General features: G+C 43.7%; 4 protein-coding genes across 6 annotated transcripts; 2 read left to right on the top strand and 2 right to left on the bottom strand.

Annotated features, from left to right (window-relative positions):
- Positions 1 to 332: 332 nt before the first annotated feature.
- RB195_011219 (uncharacterized protein) lies at positions 333 to 12009 on the bottom strand (the record flags this gene model as incomplete). 2 transcript variants are annotated; one of them, XM_064192542.1, is made up of 10 exons in its annotated part: positions 333 to 573; positions 1676 to 1817; positions 1955 to 2098; positions 2271 to 2405; positions 2460 to 2594; positions 8442 to 8481; positions 8540 to 8581; positions 10474 to 10542; positions 10625 to 10710; positions 10770 to 10989. In XM_064192542.1, the coding sequence occupies 10 exons, from the start codon at positions 10987 to 10989 to the stop codon at positions 333 to 335; spliced, it is 1254 nt and encodes a 417-aa protein (XP_064050126.1). The 2 variants fall into 2 exon arrangements, with proteins under 2 accessions (XP_064050126.1, XP_064050125.1); XM_064192543.1 differs by lacking the exons at positions 10625 to 10710; positions 10770 to 10989 and adding an exon at positions 11953 to 12009.
- Positions 6638 to 7444, top strand: RB195_011220 (uncharacterized protein; the record flags this gene model as incomplete). The annotated part of the gene is made up of 1 exon (XM_064192544.1): positions 6638 to 7444. One exon carries the CDS (start codon positions 6638 to 6640, stop codon positions 7442 to 7444), a length of 807 nt encoding a protein of 268 aa, XP_064050127.1.
- A 2353-nt stretch (positions 12010 to 14362) lies between the features above and the next one.
- On the bottom strand, positions 14363 to 15044 carry RB195_011218 (uncharacterized protein; the record flags this gene model as incomplete). The annotated part of the gene is made up of 3 exons (XM_064192541.1): positions 14363 to 14489; positions 14542 to 14858; positions 14934 to 15044. 3 exons carry the CDS (start codon positions 15042 to 15044, stop codon positions 14363 to 14365), a joined length of 555 nt encoding a protein of 184 aa, XP_064050124.1.
- Positions 15045 to 17039: 1995 nt separating this feature from the next.
- RB195_011217 (uncharacterized protein) lies at positions 17040 to 19921 on the top strand (the record flags this gene model as incomplete). Of its 2 annotated transcripts, none has more annotated exons than XM_064192539.1 (7): positions 17040 to 17100; positions 17172 to 17270; positions 18162 to 18296; positions 19158 to 19284; positions 19353 to 19416; positions 19476 to 19581; positions 19728 to 19921. In XM_064192539.1, 7 exons carry the CDS (start codon positions 17040 to 17042, stop codon positions 19919 to 19921), a joined length of 786 nt encoding a protein of 261 aa, XP_064050122.1. The 2 variants fall into 2 exon arrangements, with proteins under 2 accessions (XP_064050122.1, XP_064050123.1); XM_064192540.1 differs by having other exon boundaries at positions 17061 to 17100.

Genomic DNA, 19921 nt, shown 5'->3' with positions numbered 1-19921 from the left:
TAACCACATGCCATCTCACCAAAACATCCTGCCACAAACCACATACCACCTTTACCATCTGCAGTCAACCAACACACGGCGACATTCCATCTACCATCTCATCACGACATAAGAAACCATCTTCACCACCGCACTTACCACCATTCTTATCGCCACCACAGTTGTACGGCCCACCTTTGTGAGGGAAGGGACCAATTAATGATCCCCTTCATTTGCTCGACGCCACCTTTCGACATGGGACTTTCACCTTCCTCAGGAAAAACCGCAGTGAGGAATGCTAAATTCTTCCTCACAACCTCACCCTGGCCCTCCTAGGAAAATCCATCAATTCTTCATGTTCCAGGTACTAAGTGGGTCCCACTGTCCACCATCCATGTATAGCCACCGTCATGTCGAGCCGCTGAAGCCATGTCAAGTCGTTGTTGTATATGTCGAGCCGCTGCACGTCGCCGTCTCCTCCTATTCAACGTCGTCTTCATGGTCAACCACTTGTCGAGCGAACCAGTACAACGCCACGAGTCGTCTACGTCGTCATCAGGCAATACCTTTGCCTGCGGGCATACACCTGCCGTCCTGTAGGGTAGTCTTAGGTAAGCATGGGCGGCAGCTAGAATAACCCGTAGGTTGTGTTTGTCTGACTCGTAGGTGATCGGTTCTCGGCAACCATTGGCCCTTCGGGGTTCCACTTGTGGCCAGTACCATCAGGCCTCCATCTTCGCCCTAGCGGTTCTTTTCGGCCGCCCCCAGTGTCGTGCCCGGCACGACTTTCCCAGCCAGCCGGCCGCAGTTCTCGCGCGCCGAAAAACATTGCCAATGGCAATGTATTACGGTAGCCTTCCCACGCGGCCGTCATATATAAGTGCTGGCACCGAGCAGTCGGGGTTCCAGCTCTACTTCTTTTTCGCCACTCTCCCGATCTCGGTCCAGTCTCTTATCCGCATTATTCGTGGTGTCGTGTTGCGTCGCGTTACATCCCGCCTCGTTCGATAGCCGCACCACCACACCACCACCGCAACAACCCTTTCCTGGCTGGCTGCCCACAGGGTCCGAACCGCAACCCTAATCCATCTGCCGCCGAGAACCACTTGACCATCTAGCCATGACTGGCCCCTCCATTGATCCACCTTATGTCGTGTGTATTTGTGCGTGCCGTGTCGTGTATTGATGTCTTAAGGATAAACCCTATTCGTAAAACCCTTTTAACCGCATTGCACCCTAGGAAATATACTGGGGCGTGGGGTCAAGGGGGCAGCCCTGAGGCCTCCAAAGGGAGAGTGGGGGCAGGGGGAAGGGACCCTCAGATCGAGCCCGCAGGGTTCGGAGGGGCTAGGCCGCCTTCCGGTGGCTAGCCCAGCGCAGGGCCCCTCCGGATCCGGGCAGTCGGCCCTGGATCCCCCACCGATGCCCGCTGCTCCTTCTCAGAGCGGACCCGGGGCACGACACTACCTATGTGCTGCTGACGCTCTCTCTCCCGCTCTCTGACACACTCAGCGCGTATGCTTGCGTTCGAATACGTGACACGGTGCTTCGTAGGAAAACTCGATCGATAGGACTCCTCCCGTCGTTTTTGAGTGAAGTGCTGCCTTTAATCCACCAGCCAGTGCAGTTTGATCTTTGCATTATCAGATTTCTGCAATTTTTGCGTCCTCTAATTACAGTAATGAAGGGAACTTACTCCGCATAACTGAGCGTTGCTATTTCTGGATTAATAATTGGAGTAGATTCTTTATTATCCGTGCATTTGCCGTTAATGAAGAAAAAACGATATCCTTTTAACCTACACTGGTGATCATTGTATGATGATAAACAGTTCGAACCTGTAAACCGAACGGTCAATAAATGGGGAACACTTCTGAAATCTGGTTATTACGTTCTCATTATTCTTTTCGTCAATTTAATTTATACTTTATACCTGTGCAATGTTATCATCCATGAAAAAATGACAAAAAGTTACCGTTGTGTACATGCCCGCTCCTACAGTCAACAACTTGACGAAGATCATCAGCAACATTTCCCATATGTTTTATCAAAAAGTATTCGTTGTATAAAATGACGTGCTCATTAAGTGCAGACAACACAACGATAATGACTCCAATACCTTTAAAAAAAAACTGGTGTTTTTTGCGAATGTGGGATTAGATGAACTGTTTCCAGGATTATAACATTCCATTTTTAGAAAAAAAAGTAGAATAGAGAAAAAAGTAGCAAGGCAGTTCTGCTACGTGAGGACATGAAAGCACAATTAGATATCTTATAAATGTTGACGGAACCTGTATAAATACTTCCATAAAGACGCATAGACTTCAGAATTCCACTTTGTGTGAACTGAGAAACAAACATTTCCAAGTGTACAAGTGGGAAAACAATAAATAATCCGATAATGAAGTATATTATCAAGAAAAAATCTAAGAAAAAATTTTCAGATCAAAAAGTTGTTCTATGAATTCAAATGAACTTACATCCTCCATTTGCTAATGCGTAAAATGGGAAGAAAAAAAGCGAATCACTAGAAAGTATGAGTCCACTTAGTACCATTGCTTCAAAGAAAGCTGATCCGCAGCTTTCATTCTTCGGCAATTTTGTCTCCGTTTCACCTAGAAAGACTTGAAAAAAGTTAGAATAATACTATGTAAGCTTAATCTGGTCAATTGGCAGTATACGTATGTAGTAGTGTAGTATAGTGCTAGTACTGGGTTCGGCTATAGTTATATCTAATGTCAGTCTAGCGATAGTCTAGCGATCCTGCTTAGATTTCTATAACGTATTCACACCGCTACTGCTACAATTTACGAGAGGAAGTGGCGAGTTGGCAAGGGGTTTGCGTAGTTGGTGGATCTAAACCGCTCACGTTCACCCAAGCATCTTATCTTTCAGTTGGAGGTAAGAAAGAAGCAGTCTTGTCCGGATGGAAAGGTAACCTATTTGATAAAGAAGTTGCCAGCCACAAGTCAATGTACAGTCTGCACACGTGTTCGTAAGTCTCCATGACTCTGAGCCGAAGTCGTAGGCGTCGGAGCATCTAAAAGAGACTAACCAATGCCAAGCATTTCACCCTTAATCCTTAGCTTTACAACTCATGGTAAAGTCAAGGATTAAGAGCTCATACATACATCCTCACACAGCATAAATGATAAAGTGTACGGCGTTAATTATTCCGCTTAGGATGCGCCGTCACGTTCACTTCAATTCAGAATCGTTTGAGGTTTTACGAACGTCTAACTGGCCTACACAGTGACTTGCGGGAGATAAACGATGTGTCAAGTCAGTGTTTGTATCCTCTCAGATAATTTTGGTACCAATTTATCCGGAGAGATGAGAGGCTTGGTGAACACGAGGGTGAATTTGATCCTCCGATCTTTTGTGCAGACAGCAGAACCTCTAACCGACTGCGCTACATTCGCCCCCATGGTGCTCATAGACCCCAATTTTAGCTCCAATATGAGAATTGTAGAATTGTAGAAGACCGAAAACAAGCGCCTTCAGTCCGAAGTCAGCTGCAGCTCTCAGATGGTCCCCTAGAACTGCATATGTTGGAAACTGGAAAGAAGATTGAGGTATTTGGGTTCTCCTCTAAGAATGCACCAATAACGTGTTTCCAAGTATTAAGGGGTTGGTCTCAAAGTATTAAAGGGACGATTGCACGACGTTGATCAATCAAGTTAGGTTGTCTCCTACGCCTTCGACCTCAATTCAGAATCGCTTGAGGTTCATGAACGTGATTGTACAGCCTTAAAATGACTTAGGTTAGTGGTTTGCAAGTCAGTCCTGTTATTCTACCAAATAAGTTCAGCACTGGTTTATCGTATGCATATGCATTAGGGCAGTTTAAACCATCGATCGTGCAGTCGTAGCCGAACCTCTTATCGACTGCGGTACATCGCAGAACTGAACTTGATCACTACCGTAAGACTGCCTTGCATGCCTCTCCAACCATATAACGTCTATCAGATAAAGCTGATTGCGAAATGTAATGTGAAAAGTGGGGAGTGACTGAGTCTATATGCATCGAAACATTTAGGGGCAGTTTTAAGGACTGCTTACTCGTCAAAGACCTTTTCTATCAAGCATCATTGCATGTTCTTCAAGAAGAAATAGTCGATCAGCCATGCGTAAGACTAGAGAAAACTCATTGTGACCAGCTTCGATTATACAATTTGATTGGTTTAGTCTACACAAAACGACCTGAGTTCGGTTGAGTCGCGCTAGAGGCTGCGCTCGACGCGGTGCAGTTGAACGTTAGGGTCCGAAGAGGGACGCTTGCTAGCAACATTTTTTTTCGCATTGAGCGCAGCTGCTTACGCAACTGCATACAGCTTCGGATTGTTTCGAGCCGACCATAACACAATAAGTTGAGTACATATTGTTTGAAATCCACTCTCTTATTTGTAATACATAACAGAATATGAACTATATAGCAGGGTCAAACGACATGAAACATGTACGCAATTGCGTATGCGGCTTCTCTCAGTCTTCGGTGGAGCGTAGCGGCCTGGTGAAACCCATGCTGGCACAATCCATCGCTGTAGTTTGCGATAATCACACCTTGTCGATAGTCCAATTTAAGCAACAGCCAAGATTGTTCGTCAAAGCCAAGTCAGATCATTCGTGATATATCCTCTCAAATGCCTCATCTAGAACAGGTCATCATTCTCTAAGACGCCACATTTAAAATCGAAGCCAATAGAGTCCAAACAGTTGTGCTTACCTAGGTAGCTGCGTTGCCGTAATATTAGCGGACCTCCGCGTGATAAAACCGCTCCGCTAATACTAATTAGGATGCGACCGGCATATGACCCCGTAGATCAAAACCCGCAAAAGTCTGGATACAGAGCCAGCTCGTTGGTCACGGCTATGCATTCTTCCTTTCTATTCATCCTGGACTTTTAGCGTTAATCCAAAACGCCTCTAAAGCTCTGCTAGCCACAATTTCGGATTCGTACGATGACCGTGGCAGTTATGCACAAGGGAGCATTTTCATGACATGTTCTGCGATGGGTTTCAAGAGGGGTTGCTGCATTTGAATGTTTCATCCCATCTAGATGTTCTTTAATACGAACGCAAAGAGGTCGTTCAGTTTCGCCAATACATTGTTCGCCACATGTTTTGCACGAAATCAAATAAACTACACCAGAGACCATGCAGTCGTCTGCCTTACCAAATTGACATATTATACAGTTCTGACTCAGGCAAATGCGATCGTTTCGCAGTAACTGCTTCTAGAGATTTGTGGGAGGTATTTCCATAACTTTCGCTTGATCATCGAGACCACACCTAACCAGACTGGCCCTTATCGCCTTAGTCAGGTCGTCGGTTATGAAAGGCAAGCAGAAATTGATCTCTTTGGAGTCATCCACCTTGGCATAATCTCGCTGCGCAATAAGACCTGGCCTTCGAGGTACATCAGCAATGTAACCATTAGATGTTGCGATTCGATGCGCTAGGTTAACCGCATCGATCCGCTCCTGGACATCAGATGTCACCCTTACGGCTGTTCTAAACATGTTCCGAATGACCGATTTCTTTGTTTCCCAAGGGTGAGCTGAAAAACAGTGAACTAATATTCTCCAAGTCCTCTCTTCTTGAAACCTCTGCATTTGATAGTGTTTTTATGTTTTCTTGTTATGCCAACGAGGTTTGGGTGAAACTTTTTTATTGGCCCGACGTTTCGACAAACTCGTCTTTTTCAAAGACCTGAAAATGGTTCGAGGTCTTTGATACTATGCATATCCCATCAAACTCCTCCTCTCTCCTCGCCAACCTCCGATATTGTTCCAAGTACACCACGTAAGACCTTAAAAGGAAAACAACTGACCAGTTTCACCGACTAGCGGGGTTGGTAAACCACCGCGTTTTTAAAGACTGTCACCAAGGCGAATGTGATCTACGCACTGTGCAGTATCCTTAAGTACTGTGTGGATAACGTTAAGGAACTGCATGTGGGACAATCTTATAGCTCACAGAGTGTTACGAACGGCAAGAAGTCATTGGTAATTGATAAGCACTCATTTTTGTTATTCATGGACGGATTCCTGACGGAAATCCAGAACGCTTCCAATGCCTTCCTAGCAGATATTTCTTTCTCGTGCGCTAATATTGTACATTTTATTTCAAACTCATTCCCATCATGCCTAACGGTGTCATCGAACTCCCTCGCCTTTTACCAGCCAAATGTTCCTTGATACGCACGTTCAGCATCCTTCCAGTTTCTCCAATATAAATGGCGTTGCACGTTAGGCATTCTGAATAGAATTGTGAGTCAGCTACTACCAAAAGTGTCTTCTCATCTATCAAGCAGTTCACAATTCCTTGAACGTCTCAAAATGCCAGATTCAAACAAAATTGTGTCATGGAGTCGTTTGACGTGACGTCTTTGTACACAAACGTTCAAAACAAACAGGCGTTACAAGCGTTATCTGAAATGCTAGATAGACACGGCCGTAGTATAGAAACCTTTGGTCTAAGCAAGCAACGCTTAATGATCCTGATCAACGAATGCCTCCAGTGCAATATTTTTAAATGGCCAGGAAAATATTCCTCTCAAATAAGAGGATTTGCTATGGGCCGAAGGCTTGCTCCAGTTCTTGCCGTTTGCTTTATGAGCAGAATAGAACAACCAGTGATAGAACGTCTTCCACAGATGCACTGCCGTTATATCGATGATTGCTTCATCATAACATCAACGCAATCCGAAATGGACGAATGCTTTAGAATTCTGAGTGAACGATCGCAGTACATAAAACTCACTCGAGACCAACCAAAAGATGGTTGGCTGCCTTGTTTGAATGCTCAAACAAAACTACACAATGGCATTGCAAGTGTGAAATGGTATCGCAAGGAAAGCTCGAAAAACATACTGATAAACGCAAAGTCAGCCCACCCTAATGGCATGAAAAAGGCAATTATCCGAAATATGGTCAAAACAGCAACAGCAATGTGCACAGGGGATAGAGAACGGGAGGAATCACTAAAACTAGCCACAAGCATAGCTAGTTCAAACGGTTACTCGAGATTGAAATCTAACACCCAATCTCGAACTACGAACAACACAGTGAGGATCCCACGTGAAGGTAGAATTCCTTTGTGCATCCCCTTCGTCCCTGACTCCTTAACTGCTGCTATACACCGGACTCTTTTGCGGGCACAGCTGCAAGATGATGTCGTGTTGATGAACATCCCAAACAACAGCATCAAGCGACAGTTAGTTCGCAATAGATTCTACGATAGGCAATGCGTGTCAGAGTGTTGCGTGGTTTGTCCATTCGGTAAGGCCGGTGATTGCGCGAACATCGGAGTTATTTACCAAATAGAATGCCTAACGTGCAACGCCATTTATATTGGAGAAACTGGAAGGATGCTGAACGTGCGTATCAAGGAACATTTGGCTGGTAAAAGGCGAGGGAGTTCGATGACACCGTTAGGCATGATGGGAATGAGTTTGAAATAAAATGTACAATATTAGCGCACGAGAAAGAAATATCTGCTAGGAAGGCATTGGAAGCGTTCTGGATTTCCGTCAGGAATCCGTCCATGAATAACAAAAATGAGTGCTTATCAATTACCAATGACTTCTTGCCGTTCGTAACACTCTGTGAGCTATAAGATTGTCCCACATGCAGTTCCTTAACGTTATCCACACAGTACTTAAGGATACTGCACAGTGCGTAGATCACATTCGCCTTGGTGACAGTCTTTAAAAACGCGGTGGTTTACCAACCCCGCTAGTCGGTGAAACTGGTCAGTTGTTTTCCTTTTAAGGTCTTACGTGGTGTACTTGGAACAATATCGGAGGTTGGCGAGGAGAGAGGAGGAGTTTGATGGGATATGCATAGTATCAAAGACCTCGAACCATTTTCAGGTCTTTGAAAAAGACGAGTTTGTCGAAACGTCGGGCTAATAAAAAAGTTTCACCCAAACCTCGTTGGCATAACAAGAAAACATAAAGTGAACTAATATGTTTTTACTACTTGGTTTTCGAAACCATCGTGTCTTCCACTCACCGTTGTATTTCCACATTAAGGAAGGACAGGCAATTTTCTTTTGGTTTCTCCCGTGTAAACCGTATGTAAGGGGATTGCTGGTTTAGAAGCTCGAACCAAGTGTCCATCTCGTCTTGAGTGGGACATGCAATGCAACAGTCATCAATATAGCGACAGTACAAGAAAGGTTTTCGTTCCAGGATGAATAGTTCTACTTTGGACATGAATGCAATGGCTAGTGTAGGAGCTAGTCTTTGCCCTATGGCCAAACCCCTGACCTCTCTGCGATAGTGCCCCGCAGTCTTAGCAATTATGGAAGATCTCATCTTGTTTCCAACTGCTGCCTCTACCGCGCCGTTTCGAGCGCGTACGCAAATGCACCGCAAGTGCACTGGTGATTCATGCCGTACTCTTGACACATCAACAAATTTGGCTTCTTCAATTTCTTGGAGAAAAAAAATCTACCTGGCCATGCTTTTTGGTCGCCTTTGTCGCTCTCATATTCCTGGAATGAACCGACTTAAACAATAGAACCTATCCTTGGATCATAGTAGTATATGTACCTTTTGAATATCCGACAATTTCCTTTGTGTGTTTTTGTAAACCTGAAATGATGAATGATTAGGTGGGAAGGACGATGAAGCAGTTTGGACTGTCTGATGATGTTAAGGCTACTAGAGAGATTGAATACTATTGAAGCCACGTACTGAGAGCAGGTGGTAACACACACAGAATTTTGTTACAAAATTATCGCTAACGTTTGATTTACGATTCCACAGTATGTCAATTAAACTGAGATTAAATTGAACGTGAATTTTTCGTTAACCTTTGCCTTACCGACAGGTTCTATAGTTGAGTCAAAACGACATAAACCAGGAGTGTAGTTGCGGTGGATTTGCACACGCGCTCGAAACGATGCTGTAGAGGCAGCAACCGAGGTGGGACCTTCGCAAACTGCAGTGATGGGTGGTGCCAGCAAGAGTTCCAGTTCGCTCCTAACCGCTACGCGCCACCGCACCGCCTCGACAGAATCCGCGTATACAATTGCACCCTGATGCATGTCGTTATGGCCCTAATACATGTGGTGTCAGAGTACTGTACTGGGGTAGCTAAAGCAGTCGCGGAGCGAAAATAATGGAATTTATTACGAACGAGTTTGATTCACAGCATAGGAGTTGGATGAAAAGATGGAGAAACACCAATAACGCAACGACATCTAAGATGATGGAAAATGCACTCCCCCTCCCCCCTCGCTTATTTTTTGAGAAAGGGTACAGTCGGGTGAAAAAGACATGAACTCAGTGCACCCGCGCAAGCAGCTAGGTTTGAGAAGGGGCGGTGGAACTCGCGGTTGGGTCGAAGTGTGACCATCGCGAACTGCAACGATGAGTGGAGCTAGCAAAGGTATCCACTTGCTCCTATCCACTGCGGTCCTCCGCATCGCTTCGAGAGCAGCCACTTACGCAATTGCACCTGCAGATCGTCTTGGCCCGACTATGTTATGTTGGCAAATGCAGTATTAGGAACGTCATAAGAGATTTCAACGAGATGGGGCAGATGCACAAGCTCACTCCAAGCAATTATTCTCGAGTCGAAATCAGCTAACGCCAACGCTATTCTGATGATCAAAAGAGTTCTGATGCAGTGCACATCTCAGCTCAGTGGATGGTGTTCGAGGTCGATGGAGGTTTTATACAGTGTTAGTATAAAAAAAGCGTTGGTAGAAAGTTCCTTTACGGAGAGATAGTAGATATTTGATCACAGTGACGTGTACATATCTTGGTCCTCGCAGAGTATAGTCAAAACGACATGAAGTACAGTGCAGTTGCATGAACGGTTTCGCTTGAAGAGGTGTGCTGGAGCGCAGCCGTTAGAGTTAACTATTCTCGTGATTCATAACGCTTTGACAGGACTAGACAGTCGGATCAAGGCGACATGAATCACGAGTGTAGTTCTGGTGCATTTGCGTAGGCGCTCGAGACGGCGCGGGTGAGGCAGCAGTTGAAGCCGAGGTGGGACCGTCGTAAACTGCAGCGATGGGTGGTGCCAGTGAGGGTTTCACCACGCCCTTAGCTGCTATACTCCACCGGAGCGCATCGAGAGAAGCCGCATACGCAATTGCGTACGTGCTTCATCTCGTTTTGACCATATAGTTGGGTCAGAACGATATGAAGCACGGACAGTTGTGCAAGCGGCACCGCTCGAAGCGGTGCGGTAGAGCGTAGCGGTTGGGATCGCGTAAGGATCCTCGCTGTCGCTACCCATCACTGCGTCATAGTCTCACCTCGATTCCAACTGCTGTCTCCACCGCACCGCTTCGAGGGTGCAACCGCTTACGCAGCTGTCTGTGCTTCATTTCGTTTTGACCCGACTATACTATACAATTATTTGTACCACCAACACGTTCTAGAGTGTTTCTCTCGAGAAAGATTTAAAATTCTCCTTCCAGTTCTTTTTTCCCAAGCTGCAATACTTTGAATATGAAGTTTTGGCTCACCCAAGAAGGTGGTTTGGATTTTTTTCTTGAAACAGATGATCTGCTTATACTTGATTCCTTCTCAGACATCTAAAATCAAGAAAAAGGAGTGAGACAGTATTTGGAATTTTGGATGGCTGTTGTATTTAAATGCAAATATATTTATATTCACTGTGGCTACACGAACGGCCAGAAGTTCGTATCCGCCTTGTGCCAACAAATCATCATCCCTCTGGGGCCGATAAAGTGGCACCAGACCTGTGCAGAAAGATAAATAACACTGGCTTGGTTTTTGGGCTGCACACGCGTTCATAAACCTCGAATGGTTTTGAAGTAAAGTCGAACATATAGGCGAATTCTCATTTCGTATGGATTGATCAACGCCGTATATCTTACACTTGATATAGTTAGGTCAAAACGACGTGAAGCACGGACAGTTGCGCAAGCGGCTGCGCTCGAAGCGGCGTGGTGAAGCGCTGCGGTTGTGTTTGGATCATCGCTACCGCTACTCACCTCTGCAGCGTGCCATGGTCCCATCTCGATTCCAACCGTTGTCTCCACTAGACCGCTTCGAGTGCAGCCGCTTACGCAACTGTCCGTACTTCATGCCGTTTTGACCCAACTATACTTATGTGATTGTGAGATGTAATATTCGCAGAGTTTGTTGAAGGTCAATTGTGATTGAAGTCATTATGGAAGGACAGCGGTTCTCGCACAAATCTTTCACTCTCAATCTTGATGGTAATTGATTAACTTGGTTCTTCTCATGTCGAGTGATTTTTATGCTGATTTACATGGTGATTTTTTTTTATTAAATAACTGATTTTAGCACCTAGTAGTCTAGTAGCACTTCCTTCGACTTTTTTTTTGTGCCTAAAAGCTAACGCAGTACAGGTCAAAATTACGTCGATTGCAGTGAAATCAGGTCCAATATAAAAGGCACGGGTTGTTTGTGAGTGAGGCAGAAGCGGTAGCGATCCAAAAAATACTAGCTAACGTTGTACACAATGTTTCAGAAGAAACCTGTAGTTTGTTTTGTAGTAGATCTTGCAACGGAAAACTCCTAAAATCAGGCATTCTGCTCAGAGAACGCTAACGAAGAAATATCTACTACAAAACTCCTAAAATCAGGCATTCTGCTGCGAATGCGTACGCGCTCGAAACGGCGCGGTGGAGGAAGGAGTTGGGACCGAGATGGGACCGTCGTAAACTGCAGCGATGGTTGGTGCCAGCAAGGACTCCTTCGCTCCACCGAAGCGCCTCAAGAGAAGACGCGTGCGCAACCGCGTACGTGCTTCTTGTGGTTTTGACCCTACTGTAAATAGAGCTGAAACTACATTGCCAGGTGAATTCTAGACTGACCACTGTTTGCTATGATTACCGACTGAACTACAAGATTGCATTTATGACATCAATATGCATCACTTCACAGCCACAAAGACGAAGTAATGCCGAAAACGTTTATATGCATGTAATAGCTAAGAAAGTAATTAATCTTACCATTGAAATATATGAAGCGACCGCAACATCCGTGACTACTGAATGAATGAAAAGCATTGCGATATTCAGCTGTGCTTCAACTTTGTTTTATTATAAACGCAGAAAAAAATCTGCAAATTTCGAAGTTCAGGTGTTTAGGTGGTCGAGTTGCAGCAGGCGTAGAGCGTGTTGTAACATGACGGCACGATGCGTTCGCAGTGAGGGCGGCACTGAACTTCCCTTACAGTACGCGAAAGCTTCCCGGAACTCTTTTCGTTTTGCTTTTTATGATTTTTATTGCACAGTAGTGCATGGGTAGGATCACATGATGTCAGTGAAGTTCCTTCCCACTAGTGCTGCATTTCTTGTGCGACTGTGCCTATTTAGCCTTCTTCTAGGACGGATTTTCGGATTTTACTACGACTTCGATCACAACAAACCCTAATTATGCACAATTACAGAAAGAAACAGAGATAGAAAATTTTTCCCTTCAAATTAGAGTCTTAGGTTCTAAGGAAAAGCAAAGGAAACGAAAAAAAAAACAAGTGGAAGGAGTTCTATTAAAACAACGTAATCCAATGCATGAATTATTATTCACGAAAAATAATGAGAAGTCATAAAAATAAGAAAGAAGAGAGGTCTTCCGAGTTTCCCGCATACAGTATAGTAATCTTGATTAAGTACTTAGTACCTACTCCTGTACTCTAAAAAAATTAGGCCACAGACAATTTCAACACGATTAAACGACATCTAAGAATGCAGATATGACCTCAAGAATTGAAAATGCAAGAAAAAATAAAGGTATCCTCTCTAGCTGTTCTCTTGGTTGGCGAAGGTTTGGGAATTTGAAATATACTACAACTTCAAATTGTCAGCCTAAGCTTTCTCTACGATCTAGACGTATGCGTGATTCAAGAAATACTAGACAAAACTTTCCAATAGTGACATTCCCAAACTAGTAAACATTATTGTATTTTGTAACCACGGAATCATTCAGAACGGTAAAGGACTACATTGCTAGTAGGAAAGTGATCCAAGTTTTGCTGGTCAATATATTTCTTTTTATTGAATGCTGAAGAAGGATTACATACCGCCACGTGTTACGTGTATTTATACCATAGACGTTTATCGTTATCTCGTGATTTCACTTTATTTTTAGTCAAAGCTAGAATGGTCTTGGTCAGTTTTCCACTGGTGCTTTGTCGTGCGGTTGATTTGATAGGGCCTGCAGGTTTTGTTTTATTTTTTAACAACTTAGGTGGGTGCAGACAAACGAAAGAAAAAGGTTCCACTTCAACCTGTCAAATAGCAGCAAGGTCATTTGGTAGTCTGATATACAAACCAGTGAAAAATGACACGTGACACTTTCCACCTTCACAAATCAAAACATGAAGTTCTGCCTTCGACTTCGTTTGCAGATCTTACCAATATCTGCTACTTATTTCTACTTGAAATACAATCAAATTCATAATTTGTGTTCAGTTTTTGGCAGAATGATTTGTCCGAAACGCAGAGACAGAGACAGACTTCTAGACACAGAGTAGATCAATTTTTCTGTAGTAAATACACTTTTAAAAATTCACCTAGTGAACTAAACTGATAGCATTGTTAATTTCAGTGTTGCTGCGATAATTTCGTCATAAAATCTTTGAGTATCGTAATAATGGCACGTCTGAAATGGTGTAGATGTTTGGTGTGGCTCTTTAGACAGTATGAAAACTGCCTGCATAATAGTCTCTCGCGCTCCATTACGTGGAGGTCCAGAACCATTATCGACCGCGATCTCATAAAGCTATTCATAGGAATAATCATTCATTCATATACCATGCTTTAAGAAGGTGTATTCCGTTTTAGAGTGCAGCATGACTAATAAAATAGAAAGTTTTGAATAGGAGGTGGTATCAAAGATGACCACTCACTCAACAGTCTGTTCATACATCATCTTTAATCTGTGCTCTCTCTGTTAATCGATTTGCTCGAGCAAGCGCCAGTAATACTTTCATTTGTCCCCATCGAGTGCAAGTGTTGCCCAGCTCACTTTTTCTCGCTAGGGACTCGAAGAGCGTCGTACTTTTCTTTGAAGGACTTCGCATAGAAGTCTGACTATTGGGTCGGCGGCCTTCCAGCGATGCGCCTGATATCGCGACAACGACAATAGTTGGAGCTGAGCCGTACCCACCTGCGTACGGCTCAGCTCCAACAATTGTCGTTGAAACGCATCATGTATCCGACCCACATAATTTTACTTTTTGGGCATGCTTCTCTGATCATCGATCGGTGACGTAGGATTGGACTTCGAATCCCTTCTTTCACAAAGCATAAACCCGCGTAAAGCGGGTTACTCATAGCATCACCGTTTCAATTGCGTGTTCTATAGCGCTGATCGCATTTCCTTCTTGCTTGCGACACGGCTAGGTTTCTGAAGCATAGGTCAAACCAAGAAGAGCAGTGGTTTGAACGGGTGAGCATCGAGCCGGATGTTCTTAGTCCTCTTCACTATATTCTCTATGCTCTTTTGTGCTCCTCGAGCCGCAGTTTCCTCCTGCCCAACAGAGGACCTCGGAGGTCAGACCATTCTTCATGTTAATTTTCCGACCTAAATATACACACCTGGAGCATTCGGATATGTTCTTTCTGTTGGGTGTGAAAGAGGCATCAGAAACCCTGCCGTTCCTCATGAACATCCTCTTGACCAGGTTCAGCTGGAGACCTATCCTTCTACTCGTTTCATCAAATTTGGCCAGCATAGGTTCCGCCTGATTGGTGCTTGATGTTATTAGTACGATCTCATCAGCGAAACAAAGATGGGGTAAATGCCGGCCGTCAGCTTCCACTCCCATATTATCACATTCCAATCCTCGCAACGCGTTCTCGAGAGTGGCACTGAATATTTTAGGTGAAATTGTGTCACGCTGACGAACACCTCTCTTCAAGTCGATTGTGACATTATTGTAGAATGGGGAAATTTTGGTCGTGAGGTTGCTGTACAACTCTCAAAGTACCTTTATGTACTGTGTAGGGAGACCATGGATGTCAAAGGCCTCCATGACCGCTTCGGTCTCAACTGTATCGAAGGCTTTCCAAAAATCGAAGAAAGTGAGACAGAGCGGCATCCTCTACTCTCGTGACACCTCGATGAGTATCGAAACAGTGTGAATGCGGTCAGACGTGGTGAATACTTTTCGCAACTCTGCTTGCTTTCATGGCTGTCCTTCATCTAACACTTTTCAATCCCGTTCAAGATCATTCTTATGAAGAGTTTGTAAACGACGGATGGTAAACATATTGGGCGATAGCTGCCGATGTCTCCTCTCTCATTCAGCAGCACAGCCTCCCTGGTTTTTTCACTGTTTAGGAACCTTGGATTCCGACATATGACGTGTGAAGAGTCTTGCCAGAGTGTTGACGTTGAGATCTTATCCTGTCAAGACCAGATGCCGTACGATTTCTTGAGCACACATGCCCGCTAAAAACTAAAAAAAAAAACTCTTGCGTTAAAGGGATGGGTAAGAATATAGGTGCAGCCAGCTGAGACTTGATTTGAGTGACTTAAAGACAGGATATCACGAATCTGACGTGATGAGGAAATCTGCGGGAAAATGTAGAGATGAGGTTGAAGATTGCGGTTTGAGGTGAATCCGCTCATCTCCCTCTAATCGTCGCAAACGCGAAACACGAAACGACAAGGAAACATGTGGACGACTCCAGTTTTTACGACAATTTCAGTCGCAACGCTCCACCCTAGTGCATGCGTAGCATCCGCGTTCGAAAGCCAGTGAGTTCTCCTGGAGCACCTACTCACGTTAAAGGAATGAATAGGTTATAGAGGGGACCGGAACGTGAGCACGGAGGAGCGTTCTAACATACCTCGTAGGAGCACACCCCGAATACCGCAATCTACAATCCCATCTCTAGCCTTAATCGCAGATTCTTTCATCACGTCAGATTTGTAGTATGCTGCCTCCAATCGACATGTTATCTTGCAAATTGAGACGATTATGCTCTGGATCTTTGACGAGGTGTAGGGTGAGCCGCCCGTCGACAGGTAGTTTTATGGCCACTCATTTCCAGGGTCAGCTTTGGCTGGCTTTCCATAGGGACAGCTCTTCCGCACAAAGACCATCAGCCAATCTGGCATAGTCGCGGTTGGAAATACTCAGGCACCCATCAGAACAGCTTTCTGTTGGTGTAATCGAGTTTCGCCTCACCTAACCGAAGCTACACAAGCTTCCGATCCGTACATAGGTAGAATAGGTGAAAGTAGAGCTGATTTCGTTGAAGATAGAAGTTGACCACAAACACTCATTCTAGAAGTTAAAAGGATAGAGGTCTCCTGCGTTAATTAACCCGTTCGGGATGGGCCACCACGTTCACTTGAATTTATAATAGAATCGTTTGAAGTTTACAAACGTGTAACTGACTTGTGCAATGACATGCGGTGGCTAGCCGATGTGTAAAGTCAGTGTTTTTATTCCCCCAGACAGTTCTGGTACCAATTTATCCACCTCGAAGGGATGAAAGGCTTCGTTGGTACTAGTACGGATTCGAACCGCCGATCGATCTTGTAGACAGCGGTCCCTCTTATCGACTGCACTACACCCACCTTATCCAAGAAGTTGTGCAGAAAAGGCTTTGGCGCAATTTCCACCAAGATTTTCTTCCTCGAGGCTGCTCTCACTTTTCCTGTGCATGCTTTATCTGTCGGTAGCTTAGATTCTAGGCAAGGTTGATAACATACTACAGCTTCGCACTATGCAATGCAACACTGTGTAATGCAAATATAATAACGTCGTCAATGTTAGTCGAAAATGATACATGATGTGTGCCAGTACTTCCTATTTCTATGTGAATTTGGAAGAAAAAAACTTTTCTCAGCCAAACATAATCCGGTCTGAAATTTCCATGTCGATTTGTCTATCTAATCACCATCATATTTTGATGTCACTCCTCTTGGCATATTTGTTGATGCACTTACTAACTGGTCGGTCCATTTTCAGTCGTATCCAAGTGCACCTTAAGTTTGTAGCTTTCGTCTTAGGAATGTGCATTACGTCAAACCTTGGAGATAGAAACTTTTTAAACATTGAATGATCTGTTGAATATTAAGGATGAATGCACCAAGGCACATCATGCTAACTTTGATGCTCTGCCCTACATTTCTTGCGCAGCGTACGTGCACAGCAAACTTTCATTTTCTTATTCTATTTCTTAAATATTTCTTAAATCTCCTTGATTGTCAGGTGAAATATTCGCATTAGTCGGAACGGAAGTAAACATGCACTGCAATCAATCACAAGGACATGAACGCTGGATTCACAAGAAGGACGCCTCCTCACCAGGTTTCCAATAATCGCCATACTATATAATAACGGGCTTATGTCACGTGTGTGTGTGTGTGGTGTGGTGTGGTGTGGTGTGTGTAACGAAATTCCAGAATGTCGTGCGACAAGTCTCACGGCGTCTAATTGGTGTGCCGACACCAACAAACTATAAATGTGATGCGACGGGTCCCGTCCCCTGGCATCGAATTGGTATGCGGATGCCAGAAAGTTATAAAATGGGATGCAATGGGTCGAGTTGGTGCGCCGAGGTAGTAAAGCGGTAAAATGAGGCGACACGGGTCCAACGGCATGGAATTCGTGTGCCTTATTACGGTAGTACCGCGCAATAGCTCTGTGGGCATGCCGCAAAAGGTAATTGAGACGTTGCGACCATTCGATAGCCATGACCACTGCACGTGTTGAGATTAACCTCCCTGACTCCTCCGCGTATCTATTTCCTTGCAAGTTTTCCTCAGGTCGGTAACATGCCTTTTTTAGAAAATGGAAACACCCATGCAAATGGGATGCTTAAATAGTTGAAACAGTTTACATGATCTGACTGTCTTTATCAGTACGATGTCGTTCTTGTCATTTTATGTTAGACACCATTTCGTGATAACTGTTAGGGAAAACAGGAAGAAAATCCACACTTTTATCGAAGTGGTGTTTGAAGGTGAAGTTTGGATGTTCTCTAAATGTAGAATTGACGCGTTTAGAAAGAATACTATGAAATCTTTCGCATAAATTTAGTTTTTGGAAAAAAGAAGAAAGCGTTGTTAAAAAAAATTAGTCTTTACAATACAGTGCGATATCATGACGATTAGAGGAGGTGCCTGATTGTCCAAAACAATCTCTTACAACCATTTATCTGTACCGGTCATAATTTGTATTATATTTAGAGCTTTACAGAGAATGTTATCGTCCCATCGGAAAGTATACAAATACTTTCGAAAATGCTGAAAATTAAAAATGTGCAAAGAGAGCACGCTGGCATTTACTTGTGTGATGCATCAAGCAGACCTGCCGCTTTCCTTTATGTCGGAGGTGAGATACAGCTTCAGTTTATTAGATGATGGAAGGAGCATAGGTTAGTTGCAAGAATGCCCTTGACAACGTGGAATTATTGTTTTTCACTTTGATTTCTTGAGAGTCATTTATATATACGTTGTTACAGAACTGTTTGGTTGAGAAACAGGTCATGAGCGTTTTCTTCGAACTTAAAAAATAATATAAAAAGCTCTTGTTTTTTTCGAACTGCTAAAGTGAAGTACGTGAAGTACAAGTGATCTTAACGGAGCATTTTCGAAAACATTTGTTTCTTCCTTCTAATCGAGACGAAAGGACCGCTGAAGCTGAAATTGTTGCTGGGTATGGAGAAGAGGTTATGCTTGAAAGTGCCGAGTGCTCTTGGTCTTTTCCACTCCACTCCGATTTTTTTTCTATAACAGAACCCCTGCATCAAGGTGGTAAGAGGTTCTCCTTTGTTGTTTCTCCTATCGTTCAATACATTCTTCTATGCTTTTCCTATCTTTCTAAAAGTCTTTTCTTGTCTTTTTTTGTTCTTTTTTTTTCTTTTTTTATGCGTTCAATATCTTCCATTCACTGAACGAATTTCATGCTTCGGTGGCCTTAACATTTCAAATAAACGCAAACAGCAAAAGATGTTTTAAGAAAAAAGAAAGAAAAAAGTAGGAGGAGAAAAAAGTAGGAAAGTAGGATCTAGAAAAGTAGGATTGAATAAAATTAAAAATAGGGCTATATCTTGCTGCCCAAGAAAATTCGCATTGAATGATTCTCAACATTTTTTCAATAGTTTTTATTTCTACGTCTATTTTCGAGTATAAGAAGAAAAACGCTTGTAACTCATTCCTCAGCAACATTTTCTGCATGTCTCCTATTCTACAGTGGCACCACCCGCACCTGCAAATCTCCATGTTCGTCCGAAGAGGAAAAACGATTACACCATACTCACTATTCATTGGGAGAACAATACGGGTACAATACAAGATGTTGACGAACATAGCAGGGCTGAGTATGATATAATTACATCATTTTTCGATTATTTTTGAGCTGTTTGCGCATGAGACTACGTGAATTAAGGTATGTGCTCGAGATTGTGGAGTTAAGAGATCCGAAGAATTGGATAAGAATTTTTCGAGTTCGCGTAAGAAAGAAATGTTATCGTGAGTCGCTGCCGAATCTGGAGATCATTTCAAATTGCAGAATTGTTGCAACATAGAATATGAATACCGAGGACCGCCAGGACATGCTCGCTTGCGTATTTATGCAACCAACAAATATGGCAAGAACAAGTCGTATAGCATATCTGGTGCAAGAAATTTTCTTTTTTTTCAGTTTTCTAACAAATTTTCTCATTTTGTGGAATTCTCGGATTATTTCTGAATATTCGAAATTTGTCTTGTCATGATTGAACTTCTTCTTCTTCTTCCTAGCGTTTGTCCCGCATTGTTGCAGGGTCCGCTTTTCTGTTTCTTGTCTTCCATTTGGTTCTATCCATTGCATCAGCCGTACACAAACGTGCATCTATCATATCCAGCTTCACAAGGTCTAACCAGCGAATCTTTGACCTCCCACGCAGCCTCACTCCTGAAACGTCGAGTTTCAGTGCGGTTTGGGCCACAGAATCTTCCTCTCTCCGCAAGACGTGA

The sequence above is a fragment of the Necator americanus genome, chromosome III (genome assembly GCF_031761385.1).
Source record: "Necator americanus strain Aroian chromosome III, whole genome shotgun sequence".
NCBI classification, from domain to species: Eukaryota; Metazoa; Nematoda; class Chromadorea; order Rhabditida; family Ancylostomatidae; genus Necator; species Necator americanus.
The sequence above is the reverse complement of the archived record's forward strand: the minus strand, read 5'-3'. Positions and strand labels throughout refer to the sequence as shown.